Source organism: Tiliqua scincoides, chromosome 2 (genome assembly GCF_035046505.1).
Source record: "Tiliqua scincoides isolate rTilSci1 chromosome 2, rTilSci1.hap2, whole genome shotgun sequence".
Taxonomy (NCBI): Eukaryota; Metazoa; Chordata; class Lepidosauria; order Squamata; family Scincidae; genus Tiliqua; species Tiliqua scincoides.
This window is the reverse complement of record NC_089822.1, coordinates 222,559,508-222,586,959: the sequence shown is the minus strand read 5'-3', so window position 1 is coordinate 222,586,959 and position 27,452 is coordinate 222,559,508. Positions and strand designations below refer to the sequence as shown.

General features: G+C 43.6%; 1 protein-coding gene across 2 annotated transcripts in view; it reads right to left on the bottom strand.

Moving 5' to 3' along the window:
• Window positions 1-27,452, bottom strand: part of MGLL (monoglyceride lipase) — a 94,168-nt gene that overhangs the window by 6,403 nt on the left and 60,313 nt on the right. For both annotated transcript variants that reach the window (XM_066616761.1, XM_066616759.1), the window contains exons 4-7: window positions 20,167-20,303; window positions 13,562-13,672; window positions 10,911-11,000; window positions 214-429 (exon numbers count right to left, since the gene is read on the bottom strand). In XM_066616761.1, the coding sequence (XP_066472858.1) occupies window positions 214-429; window positions 10,911-11,000; window positions 13,562-13,672; window positions 20,167-20,303 (554 nt within the window). The remainder of the gene's footprint in view (window positions 1-213; window positions 430-10,910; window positions 11,001-13,561; window positions 13,673-20,166; window positions 20,304-27,452) is intronic.

Below are 27,452 nucleotides of genomic sequence, written 5' to 3'. Positions count from 1 at the left end.
GTGGGATGTAATCCTGAGTAAATGGGTGTGTTGTGTATGGGAATAACCACCCCAGATTTTAACTCAAATAGGCTAGCAGAAAATACAGAATTGTTCAGATATGCCTTTAAATTGGAGGAAGATTTTCCTGCGCAGTGCTATACATCTGCTTGAAATAAGTCCAATCAAATCACTAAAACCCTGCAATAAAGAAAAAAAATCAACCCAATATACCTTGAGAGTTTTATCTTGACTTGGTGCTGTATCCATCAGCAAATAAGAGCCTTTGATATCGCAGAGTTTGTCAGGAATGCCATGGAGCACCAGGATGGGGAGGGTCAGTTTGGAGAGGCAGCGTTCTATTTTGGCAATGGCATTCATCAGCTGGACGACAAAGGAGACCCTCAGGCCACCATGGTAAACCAGTGGGTCTGTAGTGTAAGAGTCAACCTGTTGGAATAACATCATTTTAGGAACAGGTAGGAGGGATAGTACATTAGCAGACTCTGTACCTCTTACACAAGAGGTTTTTCTCAGAGACACCACAAATCTCTCGTTCACAGTAGCCAGCCCTGCTTCAATGCATTCAACCATCTAAAACCACCTTCCTCTTTCTCTTCCACCCTTTCAGTCTCCCTGGAGAAAATGCGATTTGGAGAAGACTGAATTCCCACATGCATGCTTGCCAAGGTAAAAAAACAAAATAGGTTAACTTGGGCTAATGGAACCACAGCAAATGCCTGTAAATTTGTCACTTCTCCCACCCTTGCAGCAACTGGATATGGCATGCCATTTCACTGAGGGCCATATTAACAATAGAGCTGAGCTCCTCTGTTTACTTGGCAACTGGCTACAGCTTAAAAATTGCAAGTTATTTGTTTGCTGCTCTGACACAGCACCACGAAAGGCAACACAGCTTTGAGTTGTTCCTCCTACTAAAATGCAGCAGATGAAGAACTTTTCAGGGAAGAAGGATCACAAAAGAGTGGGCGGCTGGACTGACAGACTTTCTCTTCCTGCAGAGTAAAGTAATGTGGACAAATTTGTGTGATGTGCCCTCTTTCCAACCCCATACAAAGCAACAAATGCCAAAATGTGGCCTAATGGATTTTTTCTCTGTCTTCTCTCTCCAACCTTATTTTAATATTGACAAAACACATGTGCACACACAGAAACCAGAAATGCAACAGGGATTTAAAATAATTAACAACAAATACAACCAAACCATTATTGCGAAGTTAACTATCAGGGCACATGATGAGATTGTGCCGCAAGGGACACAGCTCAAAAGAAGGAAAAAGAATAGGTAGAGATGGAGGCTGCAGACATTATTGTTATAAAAATAAAGCCTCTTCATTGGTCAGCAATGTAGTTCACAATGAAGGCTATGAGATGAGTGTTGGATGGCAAGTCCAAGGAGAGGAACGGGGGTTGGGATTCGGCATAACTGCCGGATCCCAGCCCCACTTCCCGCTCCCCACCCACCCATCCATGGGGCCGAACACTGCCCGCCCTCCCACCACCCAGGAACACTCGCCTTCCTCCTGCCTTCTCCAGAGCCTTGTGTTGGCCCAGCTGGGCTGACTCAAGACTCACAGAGGAAGCCGGTGCGGAGGCTTGTGTCAGCCTCCACAGGCTGGCACACCTCTGAGCACTGGCCCAGCTTCCTCCCAAGGAGGCACAAACGTGCCTTATGGCACGATTACGACCCTCCTGGACCCGTGCAAAGGACTTGCGCTGGCCCATGGGCGCCTCTGGATTGCACCCTTAGTCTCTCTACAAGCAAGACAGTCTTCTCAAAATAAGAACTACCTTGCTGGACCAGACAAAGCAGCCTGACTATTCCAGAAACTCCAGGTTCTGGGAAGCTTGCAAGCAAGGAAAGAGGGTAACAGTTACACAGGATCCAAGACAGGACAACTCAAACAGAACATACCATTTTAAACATGGTTGCATTGTGGAGGTAAAAAATGGCATTATGATACGATGCTGTATTTTCAAACTTTTCTGAACAATGGATTTGCCTTTTTCACTGACTCTTAGCACACAAATCACTGAATTGAACAATTTGGCTGGGATGAGGGTATGCAAGATTTCATTCTTAATAGCAAAAAAGGGCTTATGGAAGGGGGCAAAACTGTGGTGGGAGGCAGGGAGATTGGTTGTTTGTCACTGTTGCAGTTTTGAGCCCAATTGTCCCTCCCTCCCAAGTTAGCTTTAAAGAGGGGGAAAAAAATTCCTTGGAAAGCCATGATGAGCTGCAGCAGTCTTTTCTGGGAAGTTATAGCCAAGTTCGGCCCCAAAGAGTACAGTATATGTGAAATTAGGACACTTTATAGTATTGTATTTCTGCCTTCTGTTGCCTCCCTGATTTCTTTTTGCATCTCCAGCTCGCCATCCAAGTTTTGGTCAGGGGGCGGTAAGCTGTCCTTAGATACTACATTGCTTTTTGGATTCAAATTTTGTAATAACACTTACAGAGCAATCCTTCTCCCCTGAGCTGGCACAGGTCCATTGTACGGGTTCCCAAGTGTAACAAACATGCTAGCAGGTTAGGCCAGGGCAAGAACATGCGCTGGTCTAGAAGCACAGGACCTGCACCCAAAGAAGGTAAGTTTGTGGTGGCTCGGGCAGGCCAGCACAGGAGCATGGAAGGGGGAGGCAGAACGGAGGTGGGGAGGGGTGCTTTTGGGTGGGAGGAAGGTGACCTGGGAGGCAGACTGGGCCCAAGAGGAGGATGTGATAGCCTGTGGCACTGCAGGCCAAATCCTAACCGTGGCGGACCTCCCCCAGCCCTGAGCCCGGGGTAAAGGTCCTTGATGGTGCCCCCTGCGGGCTGCCGCCAACCCCAGCACAAAAGTTCGCTCCCCCCACTCACCTAGGCTCACAGAACCTTGCGCAACCTGAAGCCACACAAGGAAACCCTCTCTGAGGTTCCCTAACACTATAAACTGTGCTTCAGGAAAACCAAAATCAGTTTCCGACCCTGTCGGGAACCTCAGAGAGGCTTCCATGGGTCCTAGAGGCTTGCACCTAGGACATTTGCCCCATGGGACCTAATGGTAGTCTGCAACTGATCCTAACTCCTATACCTAGCCTGACTGGTGTTTTCACGGGCTGCTCGGATTTGTGCCCACAAAATTACAGGGGCAAATTCGAATAGCCACATAAGGCTGGTTGATGTGCGACACAGGGTAAGGGGAATAAAATCTCCTTATTCTAAGTTTTGCTCTGGCCTGCACCTACGTTGTGCTGGATTCAATGCAGGCCAGTTGTCCTGCTTGTTCCAGCACAAGTTAGAATTGCACCCTCACACATTAGACCAGTAATTATTACAGCAGTCCTATAAGGTAGATCGGTAATGCAGAGACAAGATTTGAATCGGGGACTTGGTTCACAGCAGCCAGTATGTGAATATGAATAGTTTCCTTTTAAGATTTCCAATTTATAGGATGTACCTTGGCTTTCTTTCACACACTGTTTGGCACGTGGCACAATTTCATTCTGCATAACACCTACTGTAGCCATTTTTTGTATTTTATATCCAAGGTTCCCACCAATGTTCGGATACGGCTGCTAAATATATATTCTCTTCTGAGTAGCAGACTCTCAAATGTTCTATTTTGACTATGAATTTTTTAAACATACAAACACTTGTACATCTCATCCCTCTTCAAAATGTAGTTTTCATATGATCAGAAATGTTATTTAGGTGTTACTGTCTATTTCTAGCCTAACAGCACTTGGTGAAGATACAGAACATTTACCAATCTCATTGTAAAACTGGATTTATGTTCAGCCTGCCTATGTATACAGCCTTGAGTCTACTGTGAAAGGTGGTATATAAATACTGTAAGAAGTAAAGAAATCTCTAAAAAGCAGCCATTTTCAACCACTGTGCCGTGACACGCTGGTGTGCTGTGAATGGTTCCAGGTGTGCTGCAGGAATTTGGGAGAGGGTCATTTATCAATAGGACCATTGGGGGATGTGAGCCCCCATTGACAGCACAGTGTGCCTTGTCAATTGTCAAAAAGCTGATGGTGTGCCTTGACCATTTTAATGCCTTGCCAGTGTGCCATGAGATAAAAAAGGTTGAAAATCACTGTGGGATGAGTTGCATCTTAGTACCTGCCTGCCCAGCTAGAGCTCCCTACTCGCAGATACAACCTCACCACACCTGAACACAAAGAATGCAGCTTGAGGGTTTCCTGTGCTCAAGTGTTAGAGCCTGTGATTCTAATCTACAAAGATCTGTAAGTAAAATATTTCTTTTGAATTCTAACCAAGCCTCCACTCTTTCGTGTGTGTTTTATTAATAGCAGCTAATCTGGGTGGTGGGAGATCCCCTTTCCAGCAGTAAAAGGATTCTTCCACTGATTATTACTCTGCTATATCTCCCTTTCCCAACAGTCATGATTGTCTGTTGATGTGTTCATAATGTTTTCTATTTCCAGCCCTCCAGGCAATTGTGCACAGGGCTGCCTTATGTCTACCATCCCTGGCAAATGAAAAAATGTCTCTTAGGGGATCAGCCAGGGATTGGGGTTAATATACACTCTGTGGTAATCCTGCTTCCTGTTATCAGTGAATTAAGAGTTTTACATAAATAACACAAGTAAATGAGTAATTTTATCTCATCTGTAGGTTTTATGCAGATATTTCCATGCTAATTAGATTTCACAAGCTTTGCCCTTTCTTAAGAGGTGGTTGCTGTTGGTTTCAATGTTTAAGGATGTTGTAACATTTATACTGTAAATGATAGTTTTAAATGTGATTTTGTGACTTTGTAAGCTGCTCTGGGTGTCCTTTGAGGAGAAAAGTGAGATATAAAATGAGTAAATTAACAAGTTGGATAATTTTTAATTTATTTAACAAGTGCAATAAACAGCTGATGCAACACTCTGGGTTGCTTGGATGCCATACAGTAAGCATGGTATTTAAAAAAAAATCCTTCTGTTTTCCACTATAGAAGATATATGTTGATCCTTCTCAATCTAGGAGACACTCAAATTTGCTATAATGAAATTTTCAGAGTCTTGCTCTAATCCAGGAAGGGGCATTCATGTGTGGAATCCGGCTTGATCTTAGATGCACATGTGCACTGCAATGCTCACTGGTCCATGTAAAGAACCAAAGAAGATTAGGCCATGGTTGGACTCCATTTTGTGGAGTGAGCTCCATTTTGAGAAAAAAAAGTTGAAGCTACTAAGTGCCAGCAAGTGGTAGGAGGTCAGGGAAGGTGCAAGGACACTATAAATGAAAATGGTTCTATCTAGCTGATGGTTCATCTAGCTTTGTTTACAGTGTAAATGAAGAAGCTGAAGTGAAAGGACATTGCAATCACTAGGATTCCATCCCACTGAAAGTGCAAGGTCACTACAATAAAGAAGATTCCATTCAGCTGATGACCCACCACTTGGGTTAAGTGGTTTGAGCTTTGAGTGACCTCATTACATCACTCAATCAGTAGATTTCAGGCCTGTCTCCTGATTGGATGATCAGTTGGGCTAGGGGTATAAAGACAGCACAACACCATCATCTTCAGAAGATCAGAGCATCTGCTTGATGCTTCGGACAGGTGAACTAGCAGCGCTCTTAGAGTTACTACCTTGTAAGCGGTAGGCTTAGTTAAGTTAGGAGCATAGCTTCATTGTTTTAAATGTGTATCTCTGTAAAATCTCTATTGGTCTTTTATAAAGGAATGTAACCATAACTGTTTAATTCTCAATAAATATACAAGCTATAAGCTTGAATTTTTTTTTTAAAGTTTCTGGAAATACTTCCATTTTAAATTCAGTCTTGCTACTTGGGTACGCTACTGTTTGGGTTAAGTTGTACAGCTTTTGTTGGGCCCCTGAAGTTAGGGCCAGTATTGCCTGTGCGTGCTATTCATAACTGAGAGGCCATTCAGTCCCCTCCTAGGAGGCTGTTTGTGTCTAACTGTGTGCCCTAGGCGGGTAATAGGTTGTACAAGCCTGTGAATTTACAGACTAGCTCAGTGTTACTCAAACTGTGAACTCTTTAGGGCAGCACCAGGAACTCAAAGGGGAGGCGTGGGATGTCCTCTCGCAGTGATACAGTCACACCCCTGGGCAGAATACAAGCCCTTCTTCTGCCCTTTTTTTTTTTTTTTTAAAGCAGAAGAAATGAGAGTTGCTCAGCTGTGAGAGTGGCTGCTGCCACCCCGCCCTCTTCCAAGCATGCTTGGCTTGCAGTCCTTAACCCTCGCTGATCCTTGTCTGGTTGCTTCCTAGTTCCCAGCCTGGGAACGATTCTCATCAAAGTGAAATCTCTCTTTTCAACCCCTCCCTCTTCCACTCCCCCCTTTAGATCTCCAAACCTTCCTGCTTTCCTCCCCCTCCCCTTAAAGTTGTTTCCATGCAGTTGGCAAGGGGGAGAGGAGAGACAAGCACACACTTTACTTGGCCAGGAGCAGAAAAAGGGTACTGTTTTTAAAGTGATTTATTAATCTTGTTGTTTGACTGAAGAGGAAAGGCTGTATTTTTAAAGTGATGAATCTTGCTATTTGAAGGGAATACTTATCAGCCATTGATGAAGTGATTGCCAGCCCAATCCTATCCACACTTTCCTGGGAGTAAGCCCCATTGACTCTAATGGGACTTACTTCTGAGTAGACATGCATACGCTTGAGCTGTACATCTCCTAGTATAGGAGACAAATCAGCTTCCTAACCAAATCCTTATCAGCTCTGATATATTTTCATGGTCTATTTTTGTTTTCCCCACCAGCTGCTGGAAAAATTTAATTTCATTAAATTAATAAAGGGTTCAGTCCTATCCAAGGAGAATGGGAGAAATGACTAGTTGGATTGGGGTCCACAGGGGTGTGTGTGTGTGTGTAATGTTGGTCAGACTGGTTGTTCACAAAGTTCATTTGATAAAACAATTCTATTGGTATGCTTACAAATTTAAAAAAGTGAGTCCTCCTGGACCAGACAAAATCTACCTACTCCAGCATCCTGTCTCCAACAGTGATCAGCAGCTGATCATTTATAAAGCATGTATATTGCTGTGTATTATATTTTTAAGATCTGCATTTAATTAATATGATCAATATAATTAATATTAATATAGTTAATATATATTTATTATATTTTAATAAATATATTATTATATTTAATATAGTTAATATTTCTGGCCACTTCCTCTTTAATGAAGTCACTTCCAGCCCTCAGGAACATGATGGGGAGTCATGGCCAACAGCCACGTGGGGTCAAGGGAGCCACTGGCAGGAAAAGTTTGACTACCACTGGACTAGCTGGATGAGGCTTGATGCAAATAGGGATGCATACTGCTAGCTGAGACAACCACTAGTTGTGCAATTAACTAAAGATGGTAGATCAGGGTCATGGGCTCTCTGAGGCAGGGGTGTCAAACACGTTTCATACAGAGGGCCGAAGTTAGCATTCAGGGCTCCAGCTGAGGACTGGAAGTGATGTCATTAAGCAGAAAGTGACATCATTAAGCAGCTAATGGCCAGAAATCAGACCCTGTTCTCATATAGAAACTCATTAACTGCAAATGACAGAAGAGAAAGTACGCAAATCTTGGTCATATTTCAAGATTTGGGAAAGCCCAATTTTCATGTGGACTGCCATTTCAGCTGTAATAGTAGCTGAGAGCCTGAGGGCCGGATAAAAAGCTTCTGGGGGCTGCATCCGGCCCCTAGGCCTTATGTTTGACACCCCTGCTCTAAGGCACCTGAAGTATTGTGTCCAGTTCTGGTTGCCACATCTCAAAAAGGACATAGTGGAGATGGAAAAGGTGCAAAAGAGAGCGACTAAGATGATTACTGGGCTGGGGCACCTTCCTTATGAGGAAAGCCTACGGTGTTTGGGCCTCTTTGGCCTAGAAAAGAGACACCTGAGGGGGGACATGATTGAGGTATACAAAATTATGCATGGGAAGGATAAAGTGGATAAAGAGATGCTCTTTACACTCTCACATAACACCAGAACCAGGGTACATCCACTCAAATTGAGTGTTGGGAGGGTTAGGACAGACAAAAGAAAATATTTCTTTACTCAGTGTGTGGTCGGTCTGTGGAACTCCTTGCTGCAGGATGTGATGATGGAATCTGGCCTAGATGCCTTTAAAAGGGGATTGGACAAGTTTCTGGAGCAAAACTCCATTACAGGTTACAAGCCATGATGTGTATGTGCAACCTCCTGATTTTAGAAATAGGCTATGTCAGAATGCCAGATGCAAGGGAGGGCACCAGGATGCAGGTCTCCTGTTATCTGGTGTGCTCCCTGGGGCATTTGGTGGGTCGCTGTGAGATACAGGAAGCTGCACTAGATGGCCCTATGGCCTGATCCAGTGGGGTTGTTCTTATGTTCTTATTACAGTATGATGTAAATCTCTATAAATGAAAGAATCCAGTTGAAACTTTTGGTCTCCAGGGTTAAGTTTTTAATACATGGGCTGTTTCAGTCTATATTTCTGCTTTGTCTGAATTTTATGTGGTAGTTTTTATGTGTGCATTAAAACGGAAAGCCTAATCCAAGCTGTACAGAAGAGCTGGGCTTTAAATCCAAACCATTCAATAAAACAGGATCACTTTCCAGGCTACTTTCAGACAAAGGAGCAAGTATCCATGATCCAGTGGGGCTGTTCTTATGTTCTTATCTAAGGCCCCCAAAGAAGTACAGCCATAGCACAATGAAACTCTAACAAGAACTGCATCACCAAACACCCATCAAGCTGATAAGGATATTCGTGAAGAGCCTTGCTTTTCTTTGAAGTTACACTAATAACAGCAATGACATTTGGATTTAGGCATCAGGTTTTACAAGCAAGGAAAAAAAATTAAAATGTCTCAAATCCACCATTTACATTTCAGTTCCTGCTTCACTAAACCAAACTGCTATGAACACAAACAAGTCAGGAAATTCTTGGAGATCATCCCAATGATATTTATAGAGACTAGAAATTGGTCTGGCAGATGAATGTATTCAACATGCACACTGTGGCTGTTCCCAGCACAGGCTGAACTTGCATGCCACAGGCAGATATTAAAGTGATGGGGATTTATTTCTGTCAAAACTACCTAGAGCAGTGATGTCAAACTCATTTCATGCAGTGGGCTCAAGTTGGCATGTAGGGTGCCTGCTGAAGGCTGGAATTGATGTCATTAAACAGGAAGTGACATCATTAAGGAGCTGATGACCAGAAATAAGCACTTTGTTCTCACCTAGGAACACATCAGCTGCAAATGACAAGCGAAAATTTGCAAATCTTGATAATATTTTCCAGATATGTGAGAGCCCAATTAACACCTTTCAGGAGACCACGTCTGCTGAATAGCATTGCCACTTTTTCCCCTCCATATGGCACAGTTAATGACCCAGTATGTAACTACTATCAACTTAAAAGGGGCAATGGCTTAACTATAATGACCATAACACCCACACCCTCTGATCCCAGCACTCACCCTCTAATGCTGCCTCCCTCAGTCAACTCACCTTGTTCCTAAGTTACTTAGAAGGGAGTAGGAGGAAGTGGAACAGCAGTAGTTGAGTGGGCAGACAGAAATGGGTGTCCCCTTTCAAACAGTTGCCACAGGCACCTACCTCAGCGTAATGGATGGGCTGGCATTGCTGCACGTTAAATACAGCACGAATTTCAACAGGTTGAATGTGCTAAAATGTGTTGCTTTACAGTACTGCATTGCCTTCATCCTGCTGTTTGACATTCTCTTAGCATTTCCAACATGGACATATCATCTACATCAACATATACTAACCACTATGATGCGGTTTATCTAGCCAGTCAGCAGCATTAAGAGACAATAAAAGACAGTGTATTGGTGAGAAATTTAGGATGGGTAGGAAGGTGTATTCACTGCACTTGCTACATTTGCCAGCTTCTTTAAAATGGCATGGTGAAATTTTCTGACAGTTTAGTTAATCTTAGCAATTAACTACAGCCCTAGCTTGTGATCCTTTGCTAGTTTCAGTCACTTCTCTTCCTGCCCCTCCTTTTTATTAGTGTAGTGATATAGAAACCATAGCTGGTATATTAAGTTTTACCAGTGACTTTGGATGCAGGTTTGCAGCAGGGAATAATTATTTTAAGAATGAACAATATGGAATAAAGGAACTTCCTTATCCTGTCAAAATGTTCAGCTAGTAGTCACTGCTAGCAGCTCTCTGGGGTCTCAGGCAAAAGCCTTTCTTAGACTTGCAGCTTTGAGATTTGTTTATCTTGGAGATTTAAGGATTGAACTTGGGACCTTGTATATGTGACGCATGTGCCCTGCCACTGAACCATGTCTTCCTTTCTGATGTGCAGTTGGAGAAATCCAGGACGCAAGTCTTGTTATGACGGAGTCCTGTATGATTCCCTCGTTCCACAGTGACAATTTTCTACTATGCGTATGGAAGCAGATCAAGCGCATGGAATTTTATTGTGGAATTCCCACCAGTATACAGAAACAGAATGGCTCCAAACCAGAATGGCTTCCCAGCGGGGGGGGGGGGGAAACGGAGCCGAATGGCTGTTTTGCTGGAGCGAAATGGCTTCGATTTCCCCCCCAACGGGAATGGCTCCGAAGGGAGGGGCCGCTCACCCTCCTCCCTGCCAGGTTGCCTGCTCCGCCCCCCTTCCAGCTACGCCACCGGGTTTGATCGTATGTGTCACTGACACCATTGCCTGCAATTCATCTTCCACAGTTCACTATATCAATTAAAACAACTGGAAAGGTGGTTATTTCAGGCTGCCTGCGATGCAAAATTCTCCCTTTGTGTATTTAGGGAGGTTCTATTCACTCCAACTGCATTTTATCCATTCACATCAGGAGGTGACTTGACACTTGTAGTTCAGCCAAACAATTGTGGCAAGAGCAAGAGGGAAGCACTGGAAAACAAGTATGAACAATGCAACATTTACAGGAGAAATGAAATTCTCACCTCTTTCTTATTCCGGGAAACAACGTTTGCATCAATAGATCCCAGGGTCAGGTTTGGCAGGACCAAGTTAAGTACTTTAGCTGCAAAAACCTGAGGGAGATGAATGTAGTCAGTAACTTGGAGAACAAAGAATTACATGAGTGAGATCAGTTTGAAATAGTTTGGGGTCTTCCAGTACTGTATCCTTGCATCACAATTGGCCTCCAGTTGAGGGTCTGGTTCCAAACGCCTTTTCATTGTATTTGGAGCTGTTGACAGGAAAAGATCCCAAACAGCCATTGACAAGGACAAACACAATGCAATGTGCAGTAAAAGCTGCTGTCCACCTTTCTAACTCCAGAAGAATTTCTGCATTCCTTCCAAAATGCCAAAATGACAAGGAATATCGTCCTTGCTGAACCAGTTGATTCTCAGCCAGTTTTTCACTCTTTGGTGCAGTCCAGGTTTTTTTTGTTTTTGGTTTTTTTTGGCCACTGCCTCATCTCATCATTATTCAATTTTGTTTCAGGCTGCCACAATACAGGTTGTAGTCTGTGCAATTTATAGTGGTTGCCTAGGCTTCAGTTCTCTCTGATAAGTGCATTCTCCAAGGGGACACACACAAACAAGAACAAATGTGCATGCATTGACTAAGGAAATCTATCGCACTCTTGTCCTCCAGGAATTAAAAGCCAAAATTCTGAGCTACTGGAGTATGAAGCTGCTTACAGAAGAAAGAAGAATGTCTTTTTCTCCCACTAACAGCATTCCACAACTAAGCCCAATATTTAAAGCTCTCTTCTGATCTTTTGAAAGCTAGCTTCGAATGAAGTGGTTGTCACGTGAACAAAATTAAAACTAAACAAAAAATAGCTTTGTCTTGCAGTATATTTAAATGTTACACTGTATCCCATGGTATTACCTGCAAAATGAACTGTGGGCCCTGCTTGGGTTTGAATCTATTAAATGTAATTAGTGCCATAACAAGCTCGGATCCACCTGCATCAAGGATGCTATGGACTGGAAAATTATACTGTATTAAAGGAAAGATAAAAGGCTGAAATCAAAGCATCTGCAAATCTCATTTGCAGGCAACTCAGGTAATATTCTTGCTCTCTGTTGAGCTCTCTATTGTACTGTTGGGTACAACCTATCATGAGCTACATTCAACTCGACTGTAGCTGAGGGAGCAATGCTGAGAATAAATGTATCCCCACTTGACAAAAGTCACTTGGCACAGTTGATGACATTGTGTTTCTTGGGGCTCTCTCTGGCTGTATTTGCACATGGCTATTTATCTAGTGTGTTTGATCTAGGCTCAAGACCTAGTTGAAGTCTGAGGAGATGAGATCTTAATATGGCCTCAATGATTTCCTGAGAGATGAAAATGAGTCAAGGACAGGAAACATTTTTCATTACGAAGTCTCTTTACTTTGATCGATACACAGTTGGGAAAAAGGTGATGGAACTCCTAATAAATGTGACTGAGCAGTGGTTGCTGCAAAGTGGAGTCTGCTGGGTGATAGACCCAACTTATCACAATACACATTAACATGCCTTTTCAGCCACACTAGACGCTGTGCCAGAACCACCTTTCAGAGCGCGATACCATAGTCTTTCGAGACTGAAGGTTGCCAATACAATACATAGCAAGATGATGGTACACATTCCAGCATGCATTTAGAATAGGACACAGACCAAAGGGATAAGGAAATTTATTCTAAATAGAAGACCAGAAGTAGAGAACAAGCTTTGAGAATGTGCCCATGCTTACTACTGAGAATTCCCCAGACTGGCTACTTAAATAACAAAATATCTCATGCCTGATTTATCTGCATACATCAAATCACTGAAACATATGCAAATTGAATTTGGCTATCTTGTAGTAAGAAAGCTAAAGCGACCAAGCTCAACCTAGTGAAACTGATCATCTCTACTTCCAAATGCCAATCATGCCAGCCATGTTGCTGGAAGCTCCATGTCATTTAGGCAGAATGATGAATACATAGTGTCCTTCTACTCCCAATGACTTTGCAAAGGCAAACACACATCTGAATCCCAATGGGCAGAAATATAATGACTTTATGAAGCTGTCTTATACCATCCTTATACTATCAGACCATTGATCCATCTTCGCTCAGCATTGCATACCTTTGGCAATGGCTCTCCAGTGGCTCTCCAGGATTTCAGACAACCATCTTTCCCAGCCCACTAGAGATCTCAAAAATGGAACTGAAACCTTCTGCCTCTCCTCTACTGCTGAAATACAGCTCCTCCCAAAGCAGCTTGAGAAAGAAAATTTCCAGAGGAAAAGCAAATTTTTGCTCATGTTTCTCTCCTCCAAATAACACCCTCCCAAAGTTTGGGGATTTGGCTTCGCATCTTTGCATGTAACATATTACAGCTGCAATCCTATACACACTTACCTAATTCCCACTGAACTCAATGGTGCTTACTTCTGAGTAGATGTGCATAAGATTGTGCTGTTAGGATCTCAATCTTTGCACTGACCTTTCTGCTTGGCTTTAAATTTCAAACAAATATTATACCTATCGCCCTTTTAGTGGAAATCCGCATGCACTGGTGAAAAGTTGGAGAAAGAAAGACATTCCCTGGAGATTGTGTGAGGCTGAGCTAGTATGCCTGAAATGAATTTATGCCTGGATTTTTACCTTGATTGGTGTTGCTGCCTCCGGACTTGCAACTACTAAAGGAGAAATTAATACCATGCCTGAAAAGTCATTTGGTCTTTCGGATGCGGTGAGGATGGCAATGGCGCCTCCCTGCAATGAAAAAGCAAGCAATATTTTAAGTGACAATACCGGTATTTGTTATTATGACTATTAATACCCATACAGCAAAGAGGGAATCTAAACACTTTATATGCGGGTAGAATCACAAGGTCCCTGCCCCAGGAATCTTGCCAATTTGCTTTGGTGACGAGCTATCGTCAAGCTGAATGTGTTAACCTGAATTTCCTTCTGCACACAGAAAAAGTCAAATTGAGATTAGACTTCAATTCCACACAAATATATGTGGCAACTGCAGTTTTCTGAAGCCCTGCCATGTGAATGCAACAACTATGAAGTTGGCCATCAGGGATGAAAAGGTGTATCGCATGTACAATTCAACTGCCAATCTCAGCAGAGCAGTTTATGATTACACTTCAAAAGGTGCCCTAACACTGCTGTAGCCAGTGAAATATCTAGAAACACAATCATAGAGAAGTCTCCCTGTGAATCAGCCTGCAGCAATCATGTGATCATTGAATCGCGTGCAAACTCTATATATCAAACCTAAGTTAGTAATACACAGCTAAGCAAAATGAAAGTAAAACTGTGAGTGAAAGCAAAAATGTGAAAGCAGAAGTCAGCAAGTTCCTTTATCTGCCACCTAAAAGGTAAGCCAACAGTTAGGGAGAACAAAATAATACATTGCCAGGGACAAGGATGTAGTTGTGCAGAAAGTAGAATGGCTGTTGTATGTAAGAAAGCATGAAGAAACGAGAGAAGGAGAAACAAGATGAAAGGAGAATCAGATGAATGGATGTGAAGAGAGACCTGGGAAATTAAGTTCGAAACCAGTAGCTGTGTTCATTTGCAACAGCAAAACATTAAAGACTAACTAAGGGCGCAATCCTAACTTGAGCTGCAGCCAGCGGGCCCGCACTGCATCCAGTGCAAGTTTGGGGCCAGAATCGGCACAAACCGAGCCAAGGGGAAAACTCTCCCTTACCTGTGACCCCAATGGGACTACTCAGATCTGTGCCACTTGGGGAGATGTTATAGACCTGTACTTTTTATCAAGCTACTATGTATATTATTTTAACAATGATAGTAAATGGGACTTAATCCTGGGTAGGATTTCAGCCTTGGATTGTTGAAAATCTTTCTGCTTGATGATGTCACTTCCAGTCATGACATCACTTCTGATGGGTCCTGACAAATTATCATTCTAAAAAGTGGGTCCCAGTGCTAAATGTGTGAGAATCACTGGCTCAGACCTTTCGCTGGCCAAATGATTAGCTATTAGATACTCCTCGGCGGGAGGGGGGTCGGGGGCTTCTTGTAGTGGGGGATTCGATTATTAGAAACATAGAGAGGGGGGGTTGCGACGGATGTGAGGACCGCATGGTGACTTGCCTGCCTGGTGCGAAGGTTGCGGACATCACTTCTCGTCTAGACAGGCTGGTAGACAGTGCTGGGGGAGAGGTAGCGGCTGTGGTGCATGTCGGCACCAACGATGTGGGCAAGTGTAGCTGGGAGGTCCTGGAGGCCAAATTTAGGCTTTTAGGCAGGAAGCTGAAAGCCAGGACCTCAAAGGTAGCGTTCTCTGAAGTGCTACCTGTTCCACGCGCAGGGCCAGCTAGGCAGGCGGAGATCAGGGGTCTCAATGCGTGGATGAGACGGTGGTGTAGGGAGGAGGGGTTTAGATTCGTTAGGCACTGGGGAACGTTTTGGGACAAGCGGGGCCTGTACAAGAGGGACGGGCTCCATTTGAACCAGAATGGAACCAGACTGCTGGCGCATAACATTAAAAAGGTGGCAGAGCAGCTTTTAAACTGATCCCTGGGGGAAGGCCGACAGGAGCCGAGGGGCATCCGGTTCGGGACTCCTCATCCCTATGGGATGAGGATGGGGAGGTTAGAGAACAACAAGACAAAGGCAGGGTAGGAGAAGAAATTGGGAAAGGTAGGGAGATGGGATGTGATAGACGGTTTGGCACAATGAGAGGATGCGGGGACAAAGGAGTGAATAAGCAGCCCATCCTGGGGCATTCCGTGTATAAATGCTTTTATGCGAATGCCCGAAGTCTACGAGCAAAGGTGGGAGAACTGGAATGTCTGGTGACAAGGGAAAATATTGACATAGTGGGCATAACGGAAACCTGGTGGAATGCGGAGAATCAGTGGGATACCGCAATCCCGGGCTATAAACTCTACAGGAGGGACAGGCAGGGGCGTGTTGGAGGTGGGGTGGCCCTTTATGTTAAGGAAGGGATAGAATCCAGCAAAGTAGAGATTGAAGGTGGGTCCGACTCCACCGTAGAATCTCTGTGGGTTAAATTACCAGGCTTGTGCAGCGATGTAATACTGGGGGCGTGCTATCGTCCTCCAGACCAGAAATCTGATGGGGACCTTGAAATGAGGAAACAGATCAGGGAGGTGACAAGGAAGGACAGGGTTGTAATCATGGGGGACTTCAATTATCCTCATATTGACTGGGTCAATTTGTGTTCTGGTCACGATAAGGAAACCGGATTTCTTGACGTGCTGAATGACTGTGGCTTAGATCAGCTAGTCACGGAGCCCACCAGAGGACAGGTGACTCTGGATTTAATTTTGTGTGGTATGCAGGACCTGGTTAGAGATGTAAACGTTACTGAGCCATTGGGGAACAGTGATCATGCTGCGATCCGTTTTGACGTGCACGTTGGGGGAAGAATACCAGGCAAATCTCTAACAAAAACCCTTGACTTCCGACGGGCGGACTTCCCTCAAATGAGGAGGCTGGTTAGAAGGAGGTTGAAAGGGAGGGTAAAAAGAGTCCAGTCTCTCCAGAGTGCATGGAGGCTGCTTAAAACAACAGTAATAGAGGCCCAGCAGAGGTGTATACCGCAAAGAAAGAAGGGTTCCACTAAATCCAGGAGGGTGCCCGCATGGCTAACCAGCCAAGTTAGAGAGGCTGTGAAGGGCAAGGAAGCTTCCTTCCGTAAATGGAAGTCTTGCCCTAATGAAGAGAATAAAAAGGAACATAAACTGTGGCAAAAGAAATGTAAGAAGGTGATAGGGGAGGCCAAGCGAGACTATGAGGAACGCATGGCCAGCAACATTAAGGGGAATAATAAAAGCTTCTTCAAATATGTTAGAAGCAGAAAACCCGCCAGAGAAGCGGTTGGCCCTCTGGATGGTGAGGGAGGGAAAGGGGAGATAAAAGGAGACTTAGAGATGGCAGAGAAATTAAATGAGTTCTTTGCATCTGTCTTCACGGCAGAAGACCTCGGGCAGATACCGCTGCCCGAACGGCCCCTCCTAACCGAGGAGTTAAGTCAAATAGAGGTTAAAAGAGAAGATGTTTCAGACCTCATTGATAAATTAAAGATCAATAAGTCACCGGGCCCTGATGGCATACACCCAAGGGTTATTAAGGAATTGAAGAATGAAGTTGCAGATCTCTTGACTAAGGTATGCAACTTGTCCCTCAAAACGGCCACGGTGCCAGAAGATTGGAGGATAGCAAATGTCACGCCTATTTTTAAAAAGGGAAAGAGGGGGGACCCGGGAAACTATAGGCCGGTCAGCCTAACATCCATACCGGGTAAGATGGTGGAATGCCTCATCAAAGATAGGATCTCAAAACACATAGACGAACAGGCCTTGCTGAGGGAGAGTCAGCATGGCTTCTGTAAGGGTAAGTCTTGCCTCACAAACCTTATAGAATTCTTTGAAAAGGTCAACAGGCATGTGGATGCGGGAGAACCCATGGACATTATATATCTGGACTTTCAGAAGGCGTTTGACACGGTCCCTCACCAAAGGCTACTGAAAAAACTCCACAGTCAGGGAATTAGAGGACAGGTCCTCTCGTGGATTGAGAACTGGTTGGAGGCCAGGAAGCAGAGAGTGGGTGTCAATGGGCAATTTTCACAGTGGAGAGAGGTGAAAAGCGGTGTGCCCCAAGGATCTGTCCTGGGACCGGTGCTTTTCAACCTCTTCATAAATGACCTGGAGACAGGGTTGAGCAGTGAAGTGGCTAAGTTTGCAGACGACACCAAACTTTTCCGAGTGGTAAAGACCAGAAGTGATTGTGAGGAGCTCCAGAAGGATCTCTCCAGACTGGCAGAATGGGCAGCAAAATGGCAGATGCGCTTCAATGTCAGTAAGTGTAAAGTCATGCACATTGGGGCAAAAAATCAAAACTTTAGGTATAGGCTGATGGGTTCTGAGCTGTCTGTGACAGATCAGGAGAGAGATCTTGGAGTGGTGGTGGACAGGTCGATGAAAGTGTCGACCCAATGTGCGGTGGCAGTGAAGAAGGCCAATTCTATGCTTGGGATCATTAGGAAGGGTATTGAGAACAAAACGGCTAGTATTATAATGCCATTGTACAAATCGATGGTAAGGCCACACCTGGAGTATTGTGTCCAGTTCTGGTCGCCGCATCTCAAAAAAGACATAGTGGAAATGGAAAAGGTGCAAAAGAGAGCGACTAAGATGATTACGGGGCTGGGGCACCTTCCTTATGAGGAAAGGCTACGGCGTTTGGGCCTCTTCAGCCTAGAAAAGAGACGCTTGAGGGGGGACATGATTGAGACATACAAAATTATGCAGGGGATGGACAGAGTGGATAGGGAGATGCTCTTTACACTCTCACATAATACCAGAACCAGGGGACATCCACTAAAATTGAGTGTTGGGCGGGTTAGGACAGACAAAAGAAAATATTTCTTTACTCAGCGCGTGGTCGGTCTGTGGAACTCCTTGCCACAGGATGTGGTGCTGGCGTCTAGCCTAGACGCCTTTAAAAGGGGATTGGACGAGTTTCTGGAGGAAAAATCCATTATGGGGTACAAGCCATGATGTGTATGCGCAACCTCCTGATTTTAGGAATGGGTTAAGTCAGAATGCCAGATGTAGGGGAGAGCACCAGGATGAGGTCTCTTGTTATCTGGTGTGCTCCCTGGGGCATTTGGTGGGCTGCTGTGAGATACAGGAAGCTGGACTAGATGGGCCTATGGCCTGATCCAGTGGGGCTGTTCTTATGTTCTTATGTTCTATTATCTGACCGCAGTCAAATATTTTTAAGTATACCCTGAAGTCAAGAATGCCCTTGTGTAACTGGCAGCCTACCTTTTATTTATGAACAGGGATGTCTACACTATGTTCTGATAAAACCAGGAATTAAAGCTATATGATATAGCAGAATTATATGATATAAAGTCTGTCTGTCATGAGAGAGAGAGAGAGAGAGAGAATTATGAGCAGTGCAAAGTATTGGAGCCCCATCTCCAGAGCAGCAGAAGTCCCATTCAGCACCCACTATATTTTAGTTCCTGAAATTTCTCCAGACATTAGCCTCAATACCCAAGTTTATCTTCACAACCACAGGGACTAGATATCTAGCATTTTGGTTTTGAAAAGAAAGCTCAAGTTGCTGAACCATACATACCCATCACTACTTTCTGGACTTGCACAATGTGAATGTGGAAACAAAGAATATAAACGTATCTGACTCCAATTGTTATATAACCGCTCTCACTGTGTGCCTCTTACACTTGCCCCCTCCTGGTGCCAGGCATCTCTAGCCCCAGCTGCCTCAAGGAGCAAACTACTGTAGTTTCTTTAGGCCTCTACCAGCCTGGCCTGTACTCCGTGGGGAATGACAGCAGTGCTTGCATGCTCAGCGCTTCAGCAAGTGTGAGAAGAATTAGAATAGGAAAGTCACCAGTGGGAAAAATAGAGTGCCTCAGACGACGATAATTGATGAACCTCAGTTCATCATACTTTAATCAACAATCAACTAGAGTAAATCAGAGTAGTTTGTGGAAATTAAGGGAAATGATCTAAAAGAAATGAAAAAACCTATGAAAGAAATAAAATGCATCATTTGTGCTTGCATTTTTCTTCCCCCAAATAAAACAGCAGCTGTGGGGGTGGGGCTGGGGGGGTCAGAATTGGAACTGTAGCGGAGAGGACACCCTCATGTTGCAGCACTGACCAAAATGCTACATGTCCCTAGAAGGAAGCTTCCAGCAGCATGTCATGACTGACCCTTACTCTTTGGCCAACATCAATAAGGTGAGAGTTAAACTTAACCTATGAAGTGTTTGCTCTGTCTTTTGCGCTTGCTCTCTCTGTGCGTGTGTTTTTTTTTTTACATGTTTATTATTTGGCTTATTAATGTTTTGGAAACAGGGGAGGCCATGGACAACCCAAGACATCACAATACCCCAAATATACATTCTGTGTCTGTGTTACACTAAAGTTCCAATTTGACAGTGGTTCGGTAATCATGGAGAAGTAAAATAGGTGGGTGTGTGCTTATGTATGTCCCTCATGGTGATGTCTATTCACAGTTAACTTCACCTGTGCAACCACTGCTTTTAGTATCTTTGTTAATTACAACGCATGAATAAATAAATAAATAAAGTAACTAAAGGGATGAGGGAAGAGACAGAATGGGCCACAGTGAATTAATAAATTGCAAGAAATTGCCTTCTGCTGTTCAACAGGAAGCTATGATTCTATTAATAAGCAGGTATACTGCAGCGTGCTTACCATGGAGTGTCCTAGAAGGAACACAGGGAGGCCTGGGTGATCTTTCTTCATGAGGTCAATGTGCTGTAAGCTGTCTCTGACATACACATGGAAGTCTGATACAATCATACGATCTCCTTCACTCTGCCCATGGCCAACTGTGGAAGGAGAGGAAAAGTAACCCACTACATCAAAAAAATGGAAGACCTTTAACTATACTCTAGGCAGGACTATATCTGAAATGTAATAGATATACAAAAATGTACACAAAAAAAACATTCTAGTTCAGGGGTGTCGGGCTCACTTCATATAGTGGGCCAAATAGCGTTCACGGTACCTGATGACAGCCAGAAGTGACATCATTAAGCAGGAAGTAATATCATTAAAGCCAAAAATGATGATGATGGCCAGAAATGAGCACTTTGTTCTCACTTAGAAACTCATTAGCTGTTCATGACAGAAGAGAAAATGTGCAAGTCTTGATCATATTTTCAAGATATGAGAGAGTCCAATTACCACAGAGGCCAGATAAAGAGGTTCTGGAGGCTGCATCCGGCCCGCAGGCCTTATGTTTGACACTCCTGTTTCAGTTCATGTACACGGAACACTATAAATGATCAATATATGCATCTGGTTTCACATGGCTAAGACCAATGACGACCTGTCTAAATAGTTAAAAGTGGTTCAACTGACATTGTTAGCAAAAGGCTGAACCACCTTGGCTCTGATTCAGGTACTGTTTTATGAGCAAAGATCTACCTACACACCGCTGCTCGAGCACATAGCTAGCTTTGATAGTGCTGATCAGTGGTTGGAGGGATTCGTGGAGATCTTTATTCAGTCCCTGCTTCCCACAGGTCCTGAAAGACTGCCAGTTTTGTCCATGAGTGGATGTTCCCTGCAGGATTGGGATGTATCTGTCCACAGATCAGAGTGAAGGACTCATTACTGGCAGCCTGACAGAATATCTGCCTGCAATCATGACGACACAAATACTGAAATATGCACACCTAGAGAAATCTTCATATTTTCCAGGAATTATACAAACATTATTGGCTCCCAACACTCTGTTGCCAGTATCTAGAACATCCGGCTTGAAAAAAAGATGTTAATTGTACTGGAAAAGGCAAAAAGGGCATTTCTGATTCAGAGGCAGCAGCTGTTTTGATCCAAAGCTGGATACTGGAGTGAAGGAAATGGCTGACAGTTAAGGAAATGATCAAAAGGGTGGTGCCTGCAGTACAGGGAAAGGAAATACATAAGCAGCAGAACCAGGGAAGACAGCATGTCAGCTCTTACTGTACATTTCAGCATTATGATCTCACCTGGGAAAAAGGGAGTATTAACCATCACATGAGATGCAGCTCTATAATTAATCTTGAGACTCAGCTACTGGATTTTAGATACAATTTCTATTCCTGTGTCAGGTCTTCAAAAACCACCTTTTGGGAATCCTGGGAAGCTAATATAATTTCATTCTTCCTATACCCTTCCACAAAACACTAGTGCTACCTCCCAAATTTAATCAATCAGTTAAATGCTTAAAATTTCTGGTAACTATTCAGAAGCTTCAGTGTAAGTAAGTGTAAAGTGCTGCATGTTGGGGGCAAAACATATACTGTGTACTAACATCACATTTTATACTGATGATGGTCTGATTGGCAGTGGGGAGAGGCAGGGAAGAGACATTCTGGGGAGGGGGGAGGCGAGTGGAGGGCGGAGACGTCATTGGGAGGCAGGAGGCGGGGAGAGGCGTGCCGGGGGAGGGAGTGGGGAGGGAGGGCGACTCCACCAGATCCAGAGCCTCCGTGTTGGGCTCACCGCCCTACACGGAGGCTCTTGATTCACTGCCAAGCTTTTCGTTGGGGGTGAATTGAGTAGCCCCATTGCGAGACTACTGTCTTTACCGGGGAGAAGGGGACAAGTCCCCTTCTCCAGAGGAGCCACCAGCAGCTGCTTGAAGCGCAGAAGATGCTGCAGCAGCCATTTTCGGCACTGCCGCAGCCACACACCCTCAAGACTGGGCTACCCATGTGTGACAGCTCTGAAAAAGGCAAATACCATGTTACAGTTTAATAGGAAAGGGACCGAAATAAAATGGCCAGCCTTCCAATGCCTTTATATAAAACTCTGAAGGAGCCGCACCAGGAACACCATGTACAGTTCTAGTCACCCCATTCTGAAAAGGTACTGTAGAGATAGAAAAGGCATGGAGCAGCCAAAATGGTCAAGATGATGAAATATCTTCCCTAGGAGGAACTGTTCATATGAATCCATTGCATTGTTTTAGGAAAAAAGATGACTAATTGGGAACATGAAATAGGTTTCAAAATTATACAAGGTGCAGAGAAAAGAGAGTGAATTCTGCTCTCTCGTAACACAAGAACCCCAGGGTCACCCAATGAAATGGTTTGGTCGTGGATTCCAGATAGGCAAAACAAAGTACTTTCGTTTCTAGGAGTTAATTGTAGCTTGGTATGTTTTTAGTAAATGAACTATTAGTTAGCTCTTCTAAGCTATTTTTTTGTTATGTATGACAGTGTTCAATGTTTTTTGTTATTGTATGCCAATAAAGGTACTGAAACTGAAGTACTTTCATGTGCAATGAGTAATTGACTTACAGAATTGCCTGCCATAAGATTTAATGATGAATACTAATTTAAAAGGATTCAGTAGGGGATTAGAAAAATTAATGGAAGGGAGATCTATACAGGTATATATGTCTATGATAGCTGCATACTACACCCAGATTCAGAGGTAATATACCTCTGCATACCAATTGCTGGGGATGTAACGGTGGCCCTGGTTTGTGGCCTTCCCAGAAGCAGTCTGCCCAGCTATACTCTGTGAAACAGGATTCTGGACAAGATGGGCCATGGTCTGATCTTGCAGGGATCTTCTTATATTCACAGCCTGAATATGAATTGATTGCATATTGTAGGAATACAGTCCAATGCAATTAAAAATATAAAAATAATTATTAGCCGCCCTCCCCCCTTATCTATTGCCAGATACGGATTCTCTGCTTCCCTGGGCTATTGAAATTCATAATTATCCCTTGAGGAACAGAACTAGAACAGCAATAAGCACTGATGATAAACAGATCTGAATAGGTGGCCCAGTGCCACATTATTGAGCCAAAATTACAGCTTCTTCATTGCAGCTCAGATTCCCAAAGGGGAAAATGCTGAATAGCCGAGCTGGCAGGGGGGTGGAATTCAGAGCACTGACAGATTTCTATCACCAGACAGAACATTTGGTGCAGTATTTCTCTTGCCTGCACCACAGGGTTTTTTCCTGACCTACTCACAAATTTGGTAAGCGCCTCTACAGTTCTGATGCTTTCAGTCATCCCTTGCCCCTAAAATATATTTCAGAATTGATTCAGCTCAGTCTTTCTTATTAAGATTAATTCATGGTCATTAGACAGTGTTACATATCAATGGATTTGCAGGAAAAAAATTGTTGTGGATGTGTGTGAAGGGGAAAAAAAGTTAAATTTTTAAATTTAAAAACAGCAAACCAGCAAGAAAATGACTGTACCATACCACTTCTCAGAACTGTGCTGGGTATGTAATCTGAATCTTAAGAAGAGCCCCACTGGATCAGGCCAAAGACCCATCTAGTCCAGCTTCCAGTATCTCACAGTGGCCACCAGATGCCTCCAGGAGCACACAAGACAACAAGAGACCTGCATCCTGGTGCCCTCCCTCACATCTGGCATTCTGAGGTACCCTACTTCTAAAATCAGGAGGTTGCACAAACACATCATGGTTTGTAACCCAAGATGGACTTTTCCTCCAGAAATGTGTCCAGTCCCCTTTTAAAGGCATCTCGGCCAGATGCCATCATAACATCCTGTGGCAATGAGTTCCACAGATCAATCACATGCTGAGTAAAGAAATATTTTCTTTTGTCTGTCCTAACTCTCTCAACACTCAATTTTAGTGGATGTCCCTTGGTTCTGTGAGAGGGAAAAGAATATCCCTCTATCCACGCCCAGCATAATTTTTCATGTTTCAGTCATGTCCCCCCTCAGGCGCCTTTTTTCTAGACTGAAGAGCCCCAGACACTGTAGCCTTTCCTTGTAAGGGAGGTGCCCCAGTCTAGTAATCATTTTGGTCACTCTCTTCTACACCTTTCCCAACTTATGGGTAGTTCAAACTATACGATAAATATGTGTGCTTGGCTCCCGGTTTTTGCATTTTTAACAAATTGTGGGGGGGGGAGGGGAAATTGTGACAAAATGACCCCAAACCATGATAAGGAGTAGGAGAACTTGAGTAATTAGCCCCCAGCATGATACATATTATTAATTATATTTATATACCGCTTTCCAACAGAAAGTAATTCACAAAGTGAACTAAAGTTAAATAAATGATTCCTGTCCTGATCGAGATCTTACCTCACAAACTATAGTAAAAAAGAAAAGGAAAAGGCTTCAAATGAATTTCAACAGAAGCTTTAATATCTATATGGCCATATAAATAGCGTAGGAGGCTAAATGTTTGAGATAAGAACTGCATCAGGGGTTAAGTCCTAAAGTCCCCCTGCCATCCCTGCATCAGTTTCAGATCATTCTGCAACACACACTCTTGTAGGGGGTGGTGGTGGCAAACATGCATTTATTGTAATGTGCAATTTATGGAAGCCAAGTATACTGCTTAATATCTCATGTTGTTTAAATAGTATGTGGATGGACATCAGTAGCCCTCTGAACATGCCGCAAAAATTACTAGACTTCATACCCTGCACATACTTGTGCTAGGAGAGTTGTCTAAAGAAAAAACACAAACATTTTTGTATGTTTTTGTGCTTCAATTCTTAGGCTGCAAACACAGCCGAACGAGGCAGTAGAGTGCTGCCATGGTAGAAAGGGCTGTACCACTTCAGACTTCAGGTAGGTGCACACATTTTGCAGTGTTGTGCCTAACTCCCTGCAAACAGAAGACAGGAAAGTGCTGGTACAGAACTTGCTGTGCTAGTTTTCTAGTAGCACTAAGAGATTTCTAGGAAGAAGGAACATTGAACAGTGGATTCTTCCACCTTGGCATAAAGAGGTGCAGTTCTCCTACTATCTTAGTATTCCCAGCTATTCTTACTCTTGCATGGCTAGACTTGGCTTAATACTCTCCAGAGGTGAACAAGCTAGCAGTAGCTACAAACCTGGAATTATAAAGAGCCAGTGCCTTTTGTTTTTGCCCACTTTCTTAGTTTACATAACTGATCTATAATCTTGTAAGAACAGTATAACATGAGTTGGAAGCACCCAATTTCCATCGGTGGCAACTTCTGCCAGTGCTGAAGCCACCAAATGTCCCTACTGAATTGCTGAATTCACCAACCTGTGAACTTCTGGCAAGTTACGGTAACTACAAGCTTAACATGTCTGCATAACGGAGACATTTTCTGAAATTCTCAATTGAATACAGCAGTATTAATTTTCAAGGGATCAAGGTTTGATGGAAGCAAACCAAAGGATGGCAAATTTTGACACTCATGAGTCCCTCCAAAAGATGAAGCTGCAATGAACAGCTCTTTATTCCGATACACCTTACGGCATTGTGCTGAAGAGATCTGGGTGACTGCTTGTTAATTCATAAGAAGTTATTTCAAATCTAATTTCAGCATCTTCATGTTCAGGAGGGACCATGATAACACTCTCCAATATCTTGATATGCAGACGCCATGAAGTTTCATCCAGTTTCCTAGGATTACTGGGAACTAAAGCTCAGCTCTCCTACTCCTCTGAGAGTGCTCTCGAGAACAGAGATAATTGCTAGCATTTTTTTCTCCCCTTTAGTTTAATTACATATTCCAGATGATGATCCTTCTATTGCTACACTTGACAGATCATTCAATTGCCTAGCGCGGATTCAGCCGCCCTCAATTTCAACCCTCCTCATTCTTTTTACAGCAATCAGTCCTCTCTCTTTCTCCAGTAGTTAGTTACACTTCTCAACTATGTGTAGATCCTTGCCATTCATAAGCTGAAAACACTGCTGTCTTTTAAAACATTCTTGCATATAATCAAATGTGATCCAGCACAAGAGTGTATCGGTGCACACATCAAATTTCCCTTTGTAAAACAAATGTATGTGACTTTAGTGCAGAGCAAAGGATGGGCTGTTTCTATGGGTTGAGATCTGTGACATATGTAGCCCCGTACATCTGGAGGGAAGAGCCTGGAATCTCTACGTCATTAACTGCCAGAGACAAGAAGACTCTGCTATAGAGATGCTCATATTTTTCTGTTATAATTATACTTTTGTGTGCATTTTAATGTATGGTTATAGGTGCCCATCTTGGTTGAAAGCCAGGTAAAATATAATAAATACGAGTATGCTTGTAAGGCCTGTTTACAGAATTGGTTGTCCTAGAATAACATACACAGGATAGTGAAACAAGTCCATTGTTTAACAGAGTTCTAATAGAGAGTTCTCAGCACTTCACCAACTGACTACTGTATTACCAAGATACAGAGAGGGAATCCATGATAGTTAAATGGGCAGAAAACATAAAATATTGCCCTTTGAGTAGGGTCTACATCACTTCAAGCTCGTTTCCACATTCACAAAGTGAAACAGAGGATAGGGTGAATTGAAAAGCAATTCAAAACCAAAGGTAAGATCAGAGGATCCAGTGGTGGGCCTGGGGGAGCCAAAAAACCCAAGTGCCATGCCTGCTGCTGCTGCCCACTATGCCACCCTGCCATTCCATGGGCAGGTGAAGCCCCATGTGGTGCTCCAAGGCGCTCAAACAGCCTTCTGAGGCTTCTAGCACAATCTTAAAGATCTGGTTTTGTCAGGAAACCCAGAAGAACCCTTTAAGATCATGCCAGAAGCCTCAGAAAGCTTTTCAAGTGCTGCAGAGCATTGCGCAAGGCACTGTTACGCCTGGGTAAGTGTCCCCAGGGGGGCAGTGTGATGCAGTGAGGTGGCATGTCACGGACCTGCGCCCTGGGGTGCTATAGGGACCAGGTCTGTTACTGAGAGGATCTTAACTGGCCTTTCTTTCTGCCTACTCTATGGTTGTAAACCTATGCACACCTTACATAAGAATAAGCCTCACTGAGCTCAGTGGAACTTACAACCAAGTAAACATGTACAGAACTGGGCTGCATGAGAGCATGTGGATTGTGCAGAGTTCCTTACTGAAATACTGTGACGTGAAAAATCAAGGCACTCGGCAAGGCTGAAATACTGTCCACATATACAAGATAACACTAGTTATCTCAGAACGACAATCCTGCAACACCATATCATGACGGTATAAACAAGTCCCTGGATGTAGAACTGAATGGGGAA